This window comes from Sturnira hondurensis, unplaced genomic scaffold (genome assembly GCF_014824575.4).
Source record: "Sturnira hondurensis isolate 20B ecotype Veracruz unplaced genomic scaffold, ASM1482457v3 Scaffold0022566, whole genome shotgun sequence".
Lineage (NCBI taxonomy): Eukaryota > Metazoa > Chordata > Mammalia > Chiroptera > Phyllostomidae > Sturnira > Sturnira hondurensis.
Window position 1 is genome coordinate 19284321 of NW_028095197.1, and position 12987 is coordinate 19297307.

At 40.1% G+C, this 12987-nt stretch overlaps 1 protein-coding gene and 1 long non-coding RNA gene across 2 annotated transcripts in view; one reads left to right on the plus strand and one right to left on the minus strand.

Moving 5' to 3' along the window:
* Positions 1-3879, minus strand: part of SHOC1 (shortage in chiasmata 1) — a 71084-nt gene extending 67205 nt beyond the window's left edge. The window contains exons 1-2 of the mRNA XM_037036157.1: positions 3673-3879; positions 2890-2970 (exon numbers count right to left, since the gene is read on the minus strand). Of these exons, the coding sequence (XP_036892052.1) occupies positions 2890-2934 (45 nt within the window). The 5' untranslated portion in view covers positions 2935-2970; positions 3673-3879. The remainder of the gene's footprint in view (positions 1-2889; positions 2971-3672) is intronic.
* Positions 3880-5265: 1386 nt separating this feature from the next.
* LOC118979807 (uncharacterized) lies at positions 5266-11729 on the plus strand. The gene is made up of 3 exons (XR_005064997.1): positions 5266-5344; positions 6691-6748; positions 11447-11729. It is a non-coding gene; the product is annotated as an uncharacterized LOC118979807 (long non-coding RNA).
* The last annotated feature ends 1258 nt before the right edge of the window (positions 11730-12987 follow it).

Consider the following 12987-nt stretch of genomic DNA (forward strand, 5'->3'; position numbering starts at 1 on the left):
TTTTCCACTCGTGGCTGTTTCTTTCCCCCTTCTGGTACCCCTATAATTCGGATGTTGGAACGTTTAAAGATGTCCTGGAGGTTCCTAAGCCTCTCCTCATTTTTTTGAATTCTCATTTCTTCATTCCTTTCTGGTGGGATGTTTTGTTCTTCCTTCTGGTCCATTCCATTGATTTGAGTCCCCATTTCCTTTCCATCACTATTGGTTTCCTGTGCATCTCCCTTCATTTCAATTAGTTTAGCCTTCATATGTTCCTCTAATTTGTGACTTTGTTCCTCTAATTCGTGACTATAATCTACCAGTTCTGTGAGCATCCTGATAAATAGTGTCTTGAATTGTGCTTCTGAGAGGCTGGCAATCTGTTGGTCGCTTAGAGTTATTGGCTCTGGGACTTTGAGTTCTTCTTGCGCCATCTTTCGGGTTGTTCGTGCCTGTTCCACAGCAGGATCAGAGCCCTAAAGTGTTCACTAGAACAGGGCAACTAAGTTGCTGAGTTGTGACATTGTATGTGGGGGCGGGGTCAAAGAGGGACAATGGCTCTCACTGGTATTGCAGGGCAACTAAGTCGCTGGGTTGTGACGCTGTATGTGGGGGCGGGGTCAAAGAGGGACTATGGTGTCCTGTCCGCCGCCTGCCGCCACGGCCCTCACCGGTGCCGCAGTTGCTGCCGTCACCTGGCCCACGCATTTCGTCCCACTGCTCGCGAGTGTGCCACCGCTGTCAGCCCTCACCCCCTGGGGTCTGCGTCGTCTGTCTCACTGTGCCGAATATGCGCCCACGGTCTGCCCCGCACCGCAACTGGTTCCCGTCTGCCTGCACGCCTGGGTCGGGGGCCCTGTCCTGCCCGACCCTGCTCGCTGCTGGCTCCGCCCCTCTTACCGTCCCCGTTGAACGGTTAGATGTCGTCGGACTTCCGTATAATTCAATTTTCTGTCCTTTGGTTGTGTCTTTGTTTCTCCAAAGCTTTGTTGTATTCAAACTTGGTTGTGGGAGAAGGCACAGTGTTTCCACCTATGCCTCCATCTTGGCGGAAGTACCCCCGTACTCTTCTTTAACTATCAAAATCCTATTTATTTTTCAAGGCTTGTCTTGAGCATTAGCTCCTCTATGAAATTGTCCCTCAGTGACTCTCAACTTCCCACAGAGTTCATTATTTTAGGAACTTGGACAAACAATAGTTTCCTGCATTATTTCCCAAGAGTTTTATGTTTGCTGAAGGTGTGATAACAGATTAAATAAGGAATCCTAAATATCCAAGAATAAATGGTACAAAGAAAAGCTCAGTTAAATTAACTTACATAAAATGAGAACCAAAGGTTCACAGTAAGAAGGAAAAATAATTTGATTGATACTTTATTTTAAAATATAAAATAAAGTTATTATAATAGCTTTTTTGTCATAATTTCCCCACAAACATATTACATGATAATATGTATACTAGACATTAGTTTACCTTTGATCATAAAAAAGGCATTTTTAGAAAATACTAGAAGATTTAATCAATTCTTTCCAAGGCATCTCTGACTCCTTTAATATTCAAATTATTTTCTGCCTCTTGTTTATTAACTAATCTAATTTTACAAGATCATCATTTGATAATAGCTTTACTTGTCATTTGAGTAGTTCTTCAACACTGTTTTCATGAATTTTACAAAATCCTGCACTTTTTGCAAGGTTTGTCATTGATTAGTATCATATTGTACTGTATTGGGGGTATGGTACACAAACAAGAAACTGAGATATTATGACAAAGACAAAAGTTTGAGGGTGTTTGAGTATGAACTAGTTTTGCAAGTGGCCAATATATTCACAAATATATTTGTGTAACAATGACTTCTCATTCCCTACCATATATGTTATAAGGACACACTTGCCTTCTCATTTATGAGGGAATAATAAAAACTGAAGATGCCTTTATGTATTTATTTTCTGTATAACAAAGGTTTAGTCATATTGGAGTAATTTATTTTAGTTTTCTTTATAACCTAAAACTAAAATTCAATGTGTCAATTAAGATCACGAGAACAGTGAACTGTCGTATGACAAGTACACCAATTAGTTCTTTTTTTTAAATTTTATTTATTTATCTTTAGAGGGGAAGGAGAGAGGGAGAGAAACATCAATGTATGGTTGCCTTTCGTGCGTTCCCTGCTGGGAGTTGGCCTGCAGGGAACCGGCCTGCAACCCAGGCATGTGCCCTGACTGGGAATTGAACCCCGATCCTCTGGTTCACAGGCCTGTGCTCAATCCACTGAGCTACGCCAGCCAGGGCCCTACACCAATTAGTTCTTAACAACATGGTTGGCTGGCTAGACTCTTAGCTTTGTACAAGCAACTTAACTTCTCTAGACATCAGTTTCCTAAACTGTAAAACTGATATTTTACACCAGAGATACTAGTGTAAAACTTTTGCACTAGTATCTACTAGTAAAAATTGTAAAGGAGCAATGATCAAATGACATAATCCATCACGAGAGCAAATGATCAAATGATACAACCCATTAAACAAAGTACCTGGCCCACAGTAAGTGGTCAATACATGTTGTTACTGTTATTTTATCATAAAGATAACTAAGATTGTTTTTCTCCACACTCCTTTCAATAAAGACTATTCATGAAAGCAGCCCAAACTTGCCCAGAGTTTCCATTTGTTTCCTAAGAGCTTTAACTTCATATTAAATTATCAATTATTTCCCTCCAAGACTGGCATTTTTAAGCTATATTAAGAGTAGGAAGTAATTGTAAATTAATCTGAAAGCAACGAGATGAAGGATGAATCCAAGGACAACTGTAAAATGATCATAACAATATACTGATGACAGATAACACTTTTTATATCACAATTCTTAGTAAATCCAATAAATAGATGGTAATCCAGTAACACCCTACCTCATATAAATAATCTATTGCACAATATTTGAATATTGAAAACATATCTTCTTCCTTTGAAAGCAACACAGATTTCAACAGCTGTGAAAATAAAAATTGAATTAAATGTTGGTAAAATAGCAAAGCCAGGAGCAGAAATATCATTCTTAATCACAAAACTTTGGTTCATTCATTTAAAAAAGGCTCTGAATGATAAACAAAATTAATTATGAATATAACCCTTATATCTAATATGTAGTAATATATGTTGATTTAAAATTACTCATATAAGTTTAATATTGTTGAATCCATATAACTTCCAGTTGAGGAATTGAAATATATTTAATATAATCATTTTGTTGCAAAAGAGGCTAGAGTTCGCAAGAGTGGCAGAGTGGTTTTCTCAGGAGAAGCATTTAATTTTTTATTTGTTTTATTTTATTTCATTTTAGAGACGGTAAGGAGGGGGGAAGGCGGGGGAAACACAGATGTGAGGCAGAAAGATCCATTGGCTGCCTCCCATCAGCCCCCCACCAGGGGTGGAGCACGGAGTCTGCAACCCCTGCGTGTCCCTGACCATGTTATAGAAACTCATAGCGTTTCTTTCATCTGCATCTTAATGTCTTTGTATTACAGATATTTGAATCCATCTTATAGTGGTGGATAGACAGGAGGAGAGATAGAGAGGCCTCATGTCTAAGATCAAAGACAAGGGAGGGAAACAAGCAAAATCATGGTTAGAGAAAATGTGCTTAAAATAGCCAACTTTTCAATGGCAGCAATTCCTGAAATATTTTTTCTTACCTGTTTTTAACGATTTTATTTCTCCTGTGCTACCTGCTGACCTGTGTCTATTAGGCCAAAATGGAAATGAACACAGATAATTAGGTCAGGCACTTACGTACAAGGTTGAAAAGTAAGCTCTCCCAAGACTTTTCCCTCCTAGCGATACTGACGCATAATTCACAAATATTGACAAAAGCGGTATATATTTAAGGTGTACATATAGACACTGGCCTGTAACTCCAAGGTCACTGAAGGCCACACAGGCAGGCGAGTGTGAAAGTCTGGGCTGACTCCACACCCCCCCCTCCCCCCGCCCTCCGCGCCCGCCAGCCTAAGGCGCCCGAGTCCTCCCCCTCCTCACCCCCTCGCGTAGCAACGCCGTTTTAACGGTGTAAAATCGAGCAGGAAGCGGCGCCCCTGTATTCTCTCGTCCCGTTTAACTATACGACTTAGTGGACAGAAGTCCTATCGGCCTTTCTGCGTTTCCTCCCCACCCTCTATTGTACCCTAACAAGGTGAGGTGGACGCTGGTTCTGGGGTCTGGCCGCCACAGAGCCACAATAGTCTGTTTCCCGGAGAGTTCTGAGCCGCCATTCTCTAGCCCATCCCGAACTTGTCCTCCCCTCGGCCCCGGAGCACCTCCACTCTGCCCCGCTCCCGCCTCTCAGACCTTTCACTAGAGGAAGCAACGCCTCCTACCGCGCTCTCCAATGGCGGAAATTCCCGCTCCCTGGACAGGTGACCCCTGACCCTGACTTCAGCGTTTCCATTGGCCAGCCCAGCCAGGGTAGGCCCCGCCCCCGCCCCGCCCCTCAGGCTCCCGGCTTCGGGCTCGTCTGGATGCAGTTGCCCCCATCCTGAGGTTCCCAGGCTTCTAAGGGCCAGATACCCAGGCCTGGTCAGCAAGCAGGTCCTCGCGGGTGAGCAAAATCTTGATCATACAGAGCAAAGGAGGGCAACAGTGGAGAAGGTGGTGGGAAGCCACAAGAAGCCAGATAGGAAAGGTCCAGAAGGACTGGCAGAAGAGCCTAAACTTGTTTGGTGGTGGCAGCTCCAGTGTTATTAAATAGTCCTGGCCAAATGCAACAGATTCAGAAGGAGGGCAAGGGCAGGAGCATTCCAGAGATAAAATGGAGAGGATTTAGCAACCAGAGAGTTTCGGCAAAAGCAAAAGTTTCAGGGAAAAAGCAAAGCAAAAGGGAGGAGGCAAACAGGACTCGTGTGTCTGGCGAGGCGCGTGCGTTCAGGGCCATGCTTTGATAGAGGAAGAACATTTGAGAAGCAGCAGGAAGAGGGGGTTAGAACTGGGAGGTTTGTATACCTTGATTTATAACCCCCTGCCACACACTCTTTTGAGAATCTTTAGACCCATCTGATAAGGAAACAGGAATTGTCCTTTTCTCTGTATTCCTTAACTCCTCCTGTCTTCCTTTCCATAATAACATAGCTTGGTATTAAGTTCTTTCCCAGAAGGGTGCAAGAAGTAACATGCATTTATTTACTTTACTAACATATGGTTATCTTTCACGTTACTCATTAATAAATACTAATTATGAAACATCAGTAGATAAACCACATGATTTTCTTAAGTTACATACTTTATTTTGTATAGGTTTGTGCAGTTTGCTTCAGTGATATGGATTTAATGTTTGACCATAATCAATTATGAAGATGTTCACCTTGCTCTGAAGTACATTAATTATTTGACATTCTTGGATTTCTACCTTTTATTAAAGCCAATTTTAAATTACACAAAATAAAAGCAACACATAGTTTACTCATTGTAACAAGTAAAACCATCCAAAGATGAATACAGAACAAAGGAATCCTCCCTGACTCCCAAATAACCAATGTTAGTGTTGGGTGTATGTTTTACACCTTCTTGTATGTTCATACACATTTATCCACAGAATAGTTTGGCCAGTTGTATAAAGATGAGTAATTTCTTTTCCTCACTACACAATGCATAATAAACAAACTTCTAGAGCAAGATAGAAGTCATTTTTAACAGCTACATGACATTTCATAGAAAGGATATGCTTTAATTTACCCAAACATTGTATTACTGATAGATGTAACACATTGTTTCCAGTTTTTTACACTGACAGATTATGCTATGATAAGAATTCTGAACATATGACTTTGAGTATTAGTGCTGTTATTATTGCTTTTGTTTCTGTGGTATGGATGTGTGTTGCTTTGCTGTCTCAAATGGTAAGAGCATTTCAAATTTAAAAGATACTGCCAATTTACCTTCTGAAAATTTATAGCAATTACATTGATAATGCCTGAGGGGGACCATTATCCTGACTACTCAACAGGAATGAATACATTGCTTTTTAAAATGTTTGCTAATCTGTTGCATGAAAAACTCTATCTTGTTTTAATTTGCATTTCTCTGATTACCTTTGAGATTACCCAGTTTTTAGTGTTTATGAGCTCTTTGGATTCTTATTCCATGAATTAATTGCCTTATTGTGTGAGTGTTTGTATGTATATATGTATGCACATATGTTTGTGTGTGTACGAATCAGACAATTTTTCTACTGAGTAGGTTGTCTTTTGGAAGATCTTATATATAGGTATATTCATATCAGGTTTGGCTATGTAAATAACAAAATTCTAAAATAATGTAAAACTTCTCTCTCTTTCATGTAAATGAAGTACAGAAGCAAAAGGTTCGGAACTGGTATGGCAGCTGTGCCCCACAAAGTCCTCAGGGACTTACCTTCCAGCTCATTACTCTGATATTTCTATGTTGCGATCCTTGTTCTCAGGGTCTCAGATGGCAATATCTATGTTTCAGGCAGCAGGATAGAGAAAGGACTGAAGAAGATGAGAGGCCAAGGACACAGTGTTTCTCTATATATCCGTAATTAAAATAGTGAAATATAATATTCACATAGAAAAGCACATAAGACAATGTATAGTTTAAAAGATATATTTTAAAGAAACATCCATGCGTCCTCCACTCAAGTGAAGAAACAGAACACCGAGAGCCTTTCAGAAGCTCTCTATTTCTTTTTCTAATCACAGCTCTCCCTGGAGGAATTCCACCTCTAGACCTAGAGATTACTATAATCCTGACTTTACAGTAATCATTGCTTTGCTTTGCTTTAAAGTTTCACTTAAGCGTGCATTTCTAAAGAGTATAGTTTTGCCTGTTTTTGAATCTTACTATTTGTGTTAACTTGATTCTTGCTGCTGTTCAATGGATGCTAATTCAATTTCTTGCTGACTAGTGTACTGTTGTATAAATATACGTCAATTTGTTTATCTGTTCTGCTGTCGATGGGCCTTTGGATTAGTACAGTTATGGCAATTACAAATAATGCTGCTACTGATAGCCTTTGACATGTATCCTAGTATGCATTTGCATTTCTCTAAAATATAAGTTTAGGAATGAATTTCTGGATTAATGAGTATGCATAACTTCACATTTATTCAATAATACCAAACGGTTTTTCCAAAGTGATTTTACCAATGTACACTTTCACTAGCAACGCTTGAGAGTTTCTGTTGCTTTGTAGACTCACCAACCCTTAGCTATTTCAAACTATTTAGGAGAATCTGGTAAGTATTAACTTGTCCCTTTTTATTTTTTGAGGAGGAGTTTAGCCTTCTTTCCTTCCTTTCCCCCTTCCTTCCTTCCTCCCTTCCTTCCTTCCTTTCCCCCTTCCTTCCTTCCTTCCTTCCTTCCTTCCTTCCTTCCTTCCTTCTACTTGTCTCTCAAGAAGGGTTCGCATAAGCTGCCACATGACGCTGCTGCTTGCACATGACTGGCCAGGACCTAGTCACGTGGTCACTCTTGGCTGTAATAATGACTAGAAAATGCTGTGCTTACTCAGGAGAGTCATGTGCATACTGCAACTTACAGATTCCATTACTAAAATAAGAAGGGGAATACAGAATTTGGGAAATATATAATAGTCTCTGCTACATTAAGAATGATAATTTTAGCCCTGGCTGGGGTGGCTCAGTGGATTGGGTTCCAGCCTATGAACTGAAAGGTTGCTGCTTCGATTCCTGGTCAGTGCTTGTACCTGAGCTGAGAGCCAGGTCTCTGGTTGGGGGCGTGTAAGAGGCAGCTGACCCATGTTCCTCTCCCTCCTTTTCCCTCTCTCTAAAAGTAAATAAATAAAATCTATAAAAATAAATGAACTTCTAGCCCTGGCTGGTGTAGCTCAGTGGATTGAGTGTGGGCCTGTGAACCAAAGGATCATAGTTCAATTCCCAGTTGGGGCACATGCCTGGGTTGCAGGCCAGTTCCCAGGAGGGGATGCACGAGAGGCAACCATACATTGATATTTCTCTCCCTCTCTCCTCCTCTTCCCCTCTAAAGGTAAATAAATAGAATCTTTAAAAAATAAATAAATGAACTTCTTTTTAAAAACTTTAAAAGAAGAAGAAGAATTTTGAAATAGCTAACTTTTATTGAGCACTTACTATGTACCAAGCATTATTCTTAGTACTTTGCAACCACTTATNCAATTCCCAGCTGGGGCACATGCCTGGGTTGCAGGCCAGTTCCCAGCAGGGGATGCACGAGAGGCAACCATACATTGATATTTCTCTCCCTCTCTCCTTCCCTTCCCCTCTAAAGGTAAATAAATAGAATCTTAAAAAAAATAAATAAATGAACTTCTTTTTAAAAACTTTAAGAGAAGAAGAAGAATTTTGAAATAGCTAACTTTTATTGAGCACTTACTATGTACCAAGCATTATTCTTAGTACTTTGCAACCACTTATAAACTAGATACCATATTACAAACCCCAGTTTACAGATAAGAAAACTGGCACAGTGAGAACTTAAGTATCTTGCCCAAGATTAAACAGCTAGAAAATATGCAGTAAAACTGCAAACCCAGGCAGCCTGGTTCAGTGCCCATGCTTTTAGCCAGTCCACATACTCTTTAAAAGAAATACTTGCTCTAGTGTGCCATGTGTTCGGCAATTACTTTCACCCTGCTTACCTTTGGAAATTTCTTAAAGTAGTTTTCTTTATATATCTCCAGTGAGTTTTACCCTATCTAAATCATCTCTATGTTTTTTCAGTAGCTGATGTTTCTGTATCAGTTCTAAAATTAGGCTTATGATGAGACTGTTAGGACAATGACTTTTTTCTGTAATTGTCAATTCACCATTATTTTCACCATTATTCTTTTGAATCTAGGTGGAAATAATACAAGTTCAGGCATACCTGAATATTAACTCAAATGAGTTGCTGTAAAGGAAGGGCAAGGGAAACCCCTCTCCTATCCAGAACAATTACACACAACTGTGGAAATCTCTTGTAATGATATTAAGCTTCACTGTTGTATTCACACACTGTGTTGTTGAGTCATAATAATAGTGTTTAAGGTTTATTGAGAACATACTTTGTACCAGGCATAATCCAAGGCACTAAAGGTGCAAAAATAAGGAAAACAAATGTTGGACTTTAAGAAAAGCTCACAGCCCTGGCTGGTGTAGCTCCGTGGATTGAGCACAGGCCTGTGAAGCAAAGGGTCACTGGCTCGATGCCCAGTCAGGGCACATGCCTGGGATGCAGGCCAGGTCCCCAGTAGGGGGCACACAAGAGGCAACCACACATCGATGTTTCTCTCCCACTCTTTCTCCTTCCCTTCCCCTCTCTCTAAAAATAAATAAATATTTTTTAAAAAAAAAGAAAAGAAAAGCTCACAGATCCTTGTCTGAAGTTACTCTAATTTTCAATATCTTCAGACAATTCCGTACACTGCTTCCAGAATGATATTTCTAAAACCACCGAGCCCTGGCCAGTGTGGCTCAGTTGGTTGGGCACCATCCTGTAGAGTGAAAGGTTGCCAGTTTGATTTCCCATCACAGTACAGGCCTAGATTGTGCTTCAGTCCCCGGTTAGGGCACATGCAAGAGGCAGCAAATTGATGTTCTCTCTCACATTGATGGTTCTCTCCCTCTCTTTCTTCCTCCCTTCCACTCTCTCTAAAAATAAGTAAGATCTTTAAAAAAATACATACCAACTGAGAATACCACTACCCTGCTTAAACTCTTTCACCTTTCTATCACACACAGGATAAAATCTGAAATCTTTATCGTGGAACAACTCACTTGGCCCTATTTACTTTGAAACCCCAAACAACTGGCCATTCTCTGAACATCTTCTAAAGCCTCCCACTTCCAAGTTTCTGTTCCTCTCATTTTATTTTGTGTTCTGATCACAGGCGGAAACCTTATTTATTGATTCAGTTCAAATGTGTTCTCCTCCCATGGATACTCTTAAAATTCGTTGTTACCATTTTGGCCCTGGTACAATATTTGTCAGTATCCCACTTTGGGCAGTTTCCATGCTTGGCATCACAATTGTTTTGTTCATATCTGCCTCCCCCGCCACAATCTTCTTGAGATAAAGGACTATAAGCCACGTCTTTGTTACCTTTACGCACTTTATAGCTAGCAGAATGCCTTGTCTAGAGTAAGCTCTGAAATAAAACCTTGAATTTAATTTACTTCTCAAAATATGGCACGAGGTCATTTCGGAATGGTGTTATCACATTCTTTTGCATTCTCTACTACGTGCAGAAGTTCTGCAGTGTATGAAATATTACGCATAAACACACATCAGCCAAAGTGCGCATGGCATGAATGTGGCAGATGATTAGCTTGAGATAGAATTACAGATTACTCTGAACGAGCTCATGCAGAAAATCTGGATATATGGAATGAAATAATATTGCGCAAATGCATTGCATAAGTAACTTGTTGGGTTATGGTTGCTAATTTATGGGTGTAGTCTCACACGCTATCTTTTGATCAGTAAGGGACTATTTTACATCAATATATTGAGAGCAAACATTTCAGCAAAACATATTTAATATAATTAAACTAGATAATACTGCTAGAAAAGACCTGTGGGAGCATTGCCACATAAGGAAATTTTCACAAGTTTAGAAGACAAAGCTAACATTTCATATTCACATAGCTTACCTCTTTTCAGATAAAGAAGCCTAATGTGATTGTAGCCTATTTTTGCACCATTTGTTATTATAAACACTGTGAATATTTTCTGTCCTGCATGTACAGTCCCTCAACATTTTTTCCGATTATGCACCATTTCATAGCTCATGTGTTTATTGGATCACACACATTGAAAAATTCACTTGAGCTAAGCTTCTGGCCAGAATGAAAACTTTATCATGCTTAGACTTGACTCTGTATCCCTAAAGAAGCCAGGGGCTAGAATAAACAGTTACACTTGAGTAGTTATTTCTGTGGGAAAAATGGGAAGGTTAACTCTATACTTTAATATTTCCCTGGGTAGCACCCTAATATTCCTCCTATTTTAGGGTCCAGTGAGAGTAAGCCATTTGTCTATACTTACATAGATGTAGAACACAGGTCTTCTGACTTGCATCTAGTGAGGTGCAGTTGTTCACCACTGATTTATCCATTAGTTATTTTTAAGCACATGTTATGTGTAAGGAGCTGGGCTTGTTGGGGAGAGCTTGTGATTCAGCTCCATCAGTGTGGCAGGGGAAATAAGATGTTTGCATAAAGGACGAGCTATTCCCTGAGGAAATTAAGGTCATGAGTGATGGAGTATAAAAAGGAAATACAGGCTTGCAACCCTTCTTTCCCTTTCCCACGACACCTCGCACTCTTTCTCTGCAACCTGGGCCTGGCGCAATGCCTCCCACAAAGGATGGTGAGAAGAAGGGCTGTTCCGCCATCAGTGAAGTAGTGACCAGAGAATACACCATCGGCACTCACAAGTGCATCCATGGACTGGGGTTCAAGAAATGTGCCTCCCCAGCACGCTGCGAGATCCGGAAATTTGCCATGAGGGAGGTGGGAACTCCAGGTGTGCTCATTGACGCCAGCCTCAGCAGAGCTGTCTGGGTCAAAGGGATGAGGAATGTCCCACACCGTGTCTGGGTGTGGTTGTCCAGAAAATGTGATGAGGATGAAGATTCACCAGACAAGCTCTGTACATTGGTCACCTACATACCTGTCACCACTTTCAAAAAATCTATGGATAGTTAATGTGGATGAGAAATAGCTGCTGATTGTCAAATAAAGTTATAAATCTTCCAAAAGTAGGAAGTACAGTCCTGAGCCACATAGCATTATGATCAGTGGCAGACCGCATGTAGGATGGTAGTCCCATAAAACTATAATAGAGCTGAAAAAGTCTTATCTCCTGATGACGCTGTAGCCAGCACAGCATCATAGTACAACACCTCACTCGCATGTTTGTGGTGATGCTGGTATAAACAAGCCTACTGCCCTGCCAGTGGTGTAAAAGTGTAGCATATACAATTATGTACAGTACATAATACTTGACAATGATAATATATGCCTATGTTACTAGTTTATGTATTTACTACACATTTTATCATTTTTAGAGTATATTCTTTCTACATATAAAAAAAGTGCTGAAAACAGTAGGCCAGCAGCAGCCTCATACTTACCAGGTCTCAATTGCATCATTTTCTCTCGTGCTTGATTTAATCTCATGCTGCTCAGGACAGTAACATGCTGTACAGGCTTGTAGCCTAGGAGCAACAGGCTGTACCGTCATCAATGACGTTCACAGGACAAATCCCCGTAGCGACGAGTTTCTCAGAACGTATCCCTGTCATTAAGCAGCACACAACTGTAATGCTTCATTATTTTAACAAATGAGTTGTAGAGACACAGAAAAATAATTGATTATGTAACTCACGTATTTCCTCAGGTTAACCACACTTATAGGAAATCAAGGTACTTGAACGTAAAAACCGTAACAGCACTACTGCGTCTCTAAAGGAAAATGACCTAACTTGCGACCACATAGCTTCCTAGGGTCTGAACTTGCCAAGTCAAGCTGTAAGTTGAACAAATGTGGGGAACATTCAGGGTAGCCTACATCATCCTCACAAAAGATGAGAAAACGATTCACTTTTTACCTCCAAAAAGTCTTTAATGTTATTTGAGGCACCCTGGATGGCGTTTATGAAGCTTTGTAACTTTTAATTGGAGGAGATAGGACATTGAGCTAAGTTTGGGAAGAAGGATGTTACATTAATAATTTCATAAGCAGGAAAACTTATTTTATGAAAAGCCGAGGGGAGGCTTTTCCTATACATCAAAAGATTTTGTAAACAGCAATTCTTGCCACTTTGTATTTTAAACTCAGACCCAATCTAATACCTCAGAATATAAATTAGTTTAACAAATAATTTTGAACACTTATGTGCTCAATATGTACAAATTTAATAGGAAGTTAGATAACGTGTGTGGGCTCTCACCAGGAGAAAAGAAAAACAGAGGCAATAACATGTAACACTAGTGGTCACTTTCTCTAATAAACAT